This window comes from Helianthus annuus, chromosome 15 (genome assembly GCF_002127325.2).
Source record: "Helianthus annuus cultivar XRQ/B chromosome 15, HanXRQr2.0-SUNRISE, whole genome shotgun sequence".
Taxonomy (NCBI): Eukaryota; Viridiplantae; Streptophyta; class Magnoliopsida; order Asterales; family Asteraceae; genus Helianthus; species Helianthus annuus.
The window spans coordinates 46,353,406-46,360,901 of record NC_035447.2 but is presented as its reverse complement, the minus strand read 5'-3'; the positions used below and the strand labels follow the sequence as shown (position 1 = coordinate 46,360,901).

The following is a 7,496-nucleotide window of genomic DNA, read 5'->3' as shown; positions in this document are numbered from 1 at the left end:
GTTTTTTTTCTCTAAAAAGGTGTAACTAAAACAATTATTTACAAAATAGGTGTACTTGAAAAAGTATTTACCAAAATAGATTTTTTCTAATTTACTCCTACAAAATTAAAAACCCGACCCACCGAGCTGTTGTCAATTCTTCTCCAAGAATCGCCTAAATCATCAATCAACAAACCTCATCTCTGGCAGTTTAAAACGTTTTGTTAAAATTCTTTTGGATGAACCTCTTTTAATAAGTCCTCGCTGTTGCATCGCCATCAAACACCACTGACCCGTGTCATCAGAAGTTTCAAATCTGTTACGACCACCTTTTTCTTCTTGCGATCTTCTTTTTTACGTCGTGACTTGTAAGATTTATTTTTTAATTGTATTTTTTTATTTTAATAATATAGATAGAAATGTAAGTTTATACAAAACTTTGATTAATACTTTTTCATGAACTACAACTATTTTATAAATAATTTTTTAACTATACCTTTTTGAGAAAAAAACTCTTATTTTCGTTTAGCGTAATCCTAACATTAAATAGTTTATATATAAAAATTAAATAGTTTATATATAAAAAAGATATATATTAGTACTGTTTTTTTAATTTTTAATATGAATTTTTGATTTCATATTAATTGGCACAAATGTACTTATTTTTATGCTAGTAAATAAGTTACTTTACAATTATGCATTCCTTTAAATCTCATATTGATTATGAACTCCTCTAGATTTCATATTTAAAGCCAGTTAGGCTATAGCCTAGTGGTCAAAAGAAATTATCTTTTGTGAGGAGACCAAAGTTCAATCCTTAGGGGGTATGGGTGGTCATCACTTGTAAAAATTCCATCACTCACAACATCTAATCAAGTCCCGCCATGTCATCGACCACCATTCAATCACTCACAACCTTTTTTAGTGGAAATGGTCATCACTTATGATGGAATTCCATCACTCACAACCTTTTTTTATTTTTTTTTTAAATTATAAATTAACAATAAAACACTAAAATTATAAATTATAAATTTCATTTAAATTAAAACATACTAGAAATATTTTAAACTACAATATTTTAGACTACAATTAAAAAAAACATACATAAAGAACCTACTAGTTCGATTAAATCGTATCTAAACCGAAAGTGAGTTTCTTCATCACGCAACTGTTGTTGGATATTTTCGGAAACGTGAACTTGTGCAGGAGGATCCGGCACCCAATCTTGAGATCTTGCACGTTCGTCTTGTTTGATTAACATATTGTACAATATGATACATGCATATACTATGTTGTGTATTGATTTCTTATTCATCGCACGAACCGGTCGTCTTAGAATGCCCCATCTACCCTTTAAAACACCAAAAGTCCTCTTAACATCTTTTCTTGCCGGTTCTTGCAACTTTTTGAACGCTTTTTCTTTAGCCTCGACAGGAAACGAAGGAGCTTTCACAAAAACAGACCATGATGGGTAAATACCATCCACAAGAAGAAAGCCTCGTCTGTAATATTGTCCATTAACATAGAATGGACAGAAGGGTGCGGTACCATCCGTTACGATATGGAACAACGGCGACGTATGCAAAACATTGATGTCGTTGTTTGAACCTGGAACACCAAAATATGAATGCCAAAACCATAAATCACTCGACGCCACCGCTTCAAGTATGATGGTTGGTCTTTTGACGTCACCCCTAACATACGCCCCTCGCAACTCTCTTGGACAATTTCTCCACTCGATATGTGTACAATCGATGCTACCGAGCATCCCAGGAAAATGCCATCTAGCCTCATGTGCGGCGTAAATGCGTGAGATGTTGTGTCTCGTCGGTTTACGTAAAAACACTTTACCATACAATTTAATGACCGCGTTACAAAAAAAAAAATAGGCATTCACACGAAGTTCTGTCCGACATAGCTAGGTATTCATCAAATTGATCGGGAGGGTTACCTGTTGCTAGTTGGCGAATGGCGGACGTGCATTTTTGTATCGGCGTGAAACTTGGTTTGCCCCTCGCGTCATAACTTTCTTGAAACCATTCTTCAGTTGCTTCGATGTCTCCAACAATCTTTCAAAATAATTCTTTTGGCAAACAAAACCGATCTCTAAACTTTTCGACATTGTAGACCGGATTCTCCACAAAATAATCGTTCATTAACACTTCGTTGGCATGTACCCGATCACGATCCACCATTTTCTCCTTTGGGCGGTTCGAACTTCCTTCAAGATTGTCACTACAAGAAAAAAGATCAATAGCGGCGACACTATTAGCGGCGATAGCCAATATGTCGCCGCTATTGGCCTTATCCGCACCCGGTGTCCCACGTTAAACCCTAGCCACACGTTTCTTATCATCATCCAACGGTTGGGGATTCTCCAGGTCAATAGCCAATAGCGGCGATGGGTTTTAACCAATAGCGGCGACATGTTGTCCCCCCTATTGATCCGACGAATAAACATCAGGTTAGCGCCATTTCTTCCACTTCCCTCCCTCCACATTCCCAAAACCTTTCATCTCTCTCACGTTTCTTCTCCAAATCGGCTTCATCTCTTCATTTTTACCGATTTCTTCTTCAAATCGGTTAGTGTTGTTACTTTTATGTTGAATTTCTTGTTTAATTTGTTATATATGTTGTTAATCGATTAGTGTATGCTAGATAATATCTCCGCCGGCGCCACCTCGTCTCCACGGCCACCACCTAATCTCCACCGTCACCATCTTTTCTCCGCCTTCAAAATCGGTTAGTGCTCCTTCTCTTTTTGTGCCCACTGTTGCAGAGTGTTGCTTAGTTTCATACATCCTAAGGGCATGGGCGGATCTAGTGTGGTATGAGGGGTACACCACTGTTGCTTAGTTTCTTAAACCCCACTCTAATTTTACCTAAAAGTGTGTTAATACAAAAATTCCTTGCTTAACTAAGACATTAAAAGTCAGTATTTCTGTTAAATAATTAAAAAGAATTTAGTTAGAGAAGTTGAAAAATAAAACAATTTTAGTTAGAAATATTGTTAAATTCCATCTCTTTATTTTTAAAAACAACTAAAAGAAAACATGAATCCTTAAATAAAAGATGAGAGTTATGGTCAAGGAGAGAGAAATGAAAACAAGAGTTAAATGTGTACAAATAGAATTCTATCAAAATTGAATAGTATTACTCCTCACAAACAAAAGTTGTATACTAATATATAGAAAATTAGTATTAAAAGTCTTAATTGTTATTTCCATTTTAAATTAACATTTTAGTATTAAAAATCCATGGTGGATGTGATGCCCCGAGGACATGGGGGAGACGGAGCTGGGGATCCACCAAATCCGGATCCTTTTTAGAGAGGGACTCATGAGACTGACGGTAAGTTATCAATTATTATTTAGTACTTTTATTACATTTATTATAAATGTTGTCCCTAATTCTATTTAATTTTATTTTAATTGTAGCGGTTCCCCCAAGGAAAGTTAGGGGGAAAGCCAAAAATCAAAAGCTTCGCAGGATGGTCAAAGCCGGGGGGGGGGTCCGTTTCTCTTACATTCGATAGGGATGTAACGTATACCCCCGTCGGTGTACCGAGCGACCTATTTTCACGCAAGGCAGGTATGTACATGTGGCGAACCATCCCGTTTGATAGAATGGGTTGGGAAAAAGTTCCGACTCCTTACAAGGATGCTATCATGAACCACCTAAAGGTAAATAAGTTATTTCACCTTAAACGTCTTCTTTTATATTATTACAATGGCAGCGAAAACGCAGCTAAAACAGCAGCGTTTAAGCTGCGTTTTCGCTGCGTTTTCTGCTACGTTTGCTGCCATAATGCGCCGCTATTGATCGACTTTTTGTAGTGATACCTCCTACCTAGGACAAGGATTTTAATAGATAGTTATATGGTCCGTTGGTCATTGTCATTGACTAGATAACCTTGTGAATTTGCATGATGTTTTAGCTTTGTATTCAATAAACACATACTATTTCTAACACAACATAGATACATCTGAATGAAATGTATATGCTCAACCATATTTAAGTCAACAAAAGCGTAATTGAATAGGATCGAATAAACATTGTGCTCAACCATATTTAAGTCAACAGAAGCGTAATTGAATAGGATCGAATAAAGCCGCAACCGACGATGACTATGATGATGACGACCTTTTTGACAAGGATGACGAGGATGAGTAATTAGTATTATCTACTTGTAGTTTTCGAATGTTATTTTTCAGATATTTTAGGATGTTATTGTACGGAAACGTTTTATGCGATTTTAGTATGTAAAGCATTATGTTTGTTTAGTTTGTTTGTATTGCGTAAAACTGGAAAATTGGCAGGTTTGTTTATAACTGGAAATACTGCAAATGCAGCAAAATTAAAAAAAAAAAATTGACTTTTAGCGGCGACATATGTCGCCGCTATTAATTCAAGCCATTAGCGAAGACACTATTAGCGAAGACAGCTGTCCCCGCTAAAAGCCAACATCATTAGTGGCGACATGTGTTAATAGCGGCGACAAATGACCCTTTAGCGGCCAACCTTTAGCGGCAACCCGTCGCCGCTATTACCTTTAGTGCGTTATACACCGACACGAGAAAATTTAAGCATCTCATTGTCCGAAGACGATTGGCTATCGCTATCGCTGTCCATCGGAAACGTCGAATCCATAGGAAAATCCATTTGTGAAATGGTATAAAAATTGTAGAATGTGTGATATGTGTTTGTGTTTTGGTGTGGATGAAATGGTATAAAATTGTAAAGTATATATAGATTGTTTATAGGTTTTTTTTTTAACTAACGTTAAAAAAAAGGGTCAACAAACACGTGTCAACGGTCGGATTTTAAATGTTCAACGCATCAAAATGTTAACGTGATTTAATGTCGACGCGTTAAACTTATGGGGTGGCGGTGGTGTTTTCCTATTGTTCACGCGTGAACAATTTCTATCACGCACAAAAAGGTAACCACCCCAGGTGACCTTAGTTACTTTACTGTTATGCATTCCTATTTTTTTAATCATTTATAAAGTTTGAAAAATAGATAAAAAGTGAACAATTATCCTATCAACCCTCCTTTGCATGGTTAAAGAAACCGAAACAACCGTATCCATCATTATGATCTTTTGACAATATTTGCCACTCTTCGGATTTCATGATTTCCAATTCGACAACCACATCCTTCATCTCGGGCCTCTTTCTAGGGTCTGTGTCCCAACATCGTTGTATTAATCGAGCCAACGATGTTCGACAATTTACGGGTATGTTTGGTCTCATTTCCTGTAACTAATAAAACATTATAATCTCGAATTTTACACAAAACATGAATATATATCACAAAATGCAAACATACCTTGTATATATCTGATGGGATATTTTCTAAATCATATGTATACGCCATGTCACAACAATATATCTCCCACAAGCATATCCCAAAGCTATACACATCACATTTATGTCCATATGGTTTTCTGCTTACAATCTACAATATACCATTTTTTTTGTAATTAGGAAATGTAAATTCGTGAGTACAAATGTACAAGTAATCATACCTCAGGAGCCATATAACCTCGAGTCCCCATCTCACCACTGGTGAAGAACAACTCTAATGGCTCAAAAATCGATTCTCCAAAATCAGCGAGTTTTATCCTTTTTTGATTGTCGAGAAGTATGTTTTCTGGCTTCACATCGCGGTGAATTATTTTCTTAGAATGAAGGTAACTCAACCTAGATTTAATTCAAATTAAATGGTTAATGAGTGTTTGACTTATAGATGTTTAAATTTAAAGATTAAGAATTAAGGTGATGATCACATACCCTCTAGCAATCTCAAGGGCAAATTGAAAGACAATTTTCATGGGCAACTTCTTGTCACGGTTCTTCAACAGGTAAGATCGTAGAGATCCTCCTTTAACATATTCAGCGACGATACAAAAGTTATTCTGAGTTTTCGATTTCTTGTTCTTTTTGCCCGCATTTTTCTTCATGGACATGGTTGCTCCAATCATCTACAATTTACACAATGATACATGCATGCTCGTGTGTTTGTGTATATATATATATGTATGTATCTTATTATATGTTCTGGTATACTCTATGCATTCTGTCAATCTGAGGCGTTTCTGAAAATTCACGTACTCTGTTCGAGCTCGAAAAAATGTGTCCTTCCGTAATGTTTTATTATTATTTTAAATAAATCAAATTAGTATTGGGCTCAGTAAACCTAATGCCAAGTGGGGTAAATTTTAAACCATAAAAATGATTTGTAAATGGTCATGTATTGGAATTTGTATATGTTTACTATTAAAAAAAAGTTATATATATAACTATATATATATATATCGTTTGTTTTTTAAATCATGTGCCCCTCGAAATCTCGGGCCTTGTACGGAGGTCCTCTCCGCACACCATTATAGCCGCCTATATGCTGTCAATACATAGAAAAGACGAAATTTCCTACTAGATTTTTTCTACCGAAAAGAATGTGTTTGAAAAACCCTACCGTTATGCATAAGATAAGAAAAATATAATAATAAATAAAGTGGTTTGAAATGCGTAAGAACTTCCAACCACTTTTTTCTCAGGAATCGGCTGCCTAAGTTTTTTTTGCACGACTCTTTCTTCGACAAATCATGTTTGTTGGAAAAGTATCAGAATGTGGTGTTTCTTACACAATTCAACAAACTTTTGCATAGCAAACAATTCAGTTTTCTAGTAGTGATAGCTCCCTAGATTATATATACCTTAGTAACATTAGGGTGATCAAGATTTTGCCATAAACAAACTTCTTTCACGAAATCATTCTTCATGAACTCCATTGAAGCTTTAGTAACCCCGTTGTTTCCGAAATCAATAACTTTCACTATAATAACAAGAAAAAAAAACCACAAGTAACATTTTTAAAACCTGACAAAAAGCACCCTTAAACCCTACAAGAAAATAACATCCAACAACGTTACCCGCTACTGTTTGGCCATTGTATGATCCTTTGTGAACCACGCCGAATGATCCATTACCGATAACTTTGCCGACAACAAGCTTAGAAGGATCGATAGTCTCTTGAAAATGTTGTTGTCCTTGTGGCTTTTGTTTAGTGATGCGATCATGATCATGAGATTTCACTCGGTTAAATTGATGCGGGCAACTCTTCAGTCGACGGAGAAAATGATTGTTAGCGATTTGATCGTTCATCACGTCAATTAGAAGTGTAGTTGATTGTAATGTAATCAGAAGTGATTTGATGGTTTAAATAATAACCTAAATATATATACATTAGTTAACCATGCATATCTAATTGATAACAATCCTAGCCGATATATGATACTATCTTTATCTTTTTATTCAATTTATTACTATCGAGATGAGAGTAAAGGGTTAAATTGTAAAATAATCTTGAATCAACAAACACAACGAGAATTGTTTTTAATGCTTAATGGAATACGGTTTGATAATGAAACAGAGTTAGTTTGTATTAGTTGATTTTTTTTTTTTTTTTTTTGAAATGTGTGAATTATTCGCGAATGTCAGGAGATCTAGCAT

General features: G+C 35.4%; 1 protein-coding gene across 1 annotated transcript; it reads right to left on the bottom strand.

Moving 5' to 3' along the window:
• Window positions 1-5,024: 5,024 nt before the first annotated feature.
• Window positions 5,025-7,148, bottom strand: LOC110938425 (serine/threonine-protein kinase STY13-like). The gene is made up of 6 exons (XM_035984308.1): window positions 6,917-7,148; window positions 6,701-6,819; window positions 5,775-5,965; window positions 5,510-5,684; window positions 5,311-5,439; window positions 5,025-5,237 (listed from the first exon to the last, which is right to left on the bottom strand). The coding sequence occupies exons 1-6, from the start codon at window positions 7,146-7,148 to the stop codon at window positions 5,025-5,027; spliced, it is 1,059 nt and encodes a 352-aa protein (XP_035840201.1).
• Window positions 7,149-7,496: the final 348 nt, after the last annotated feature.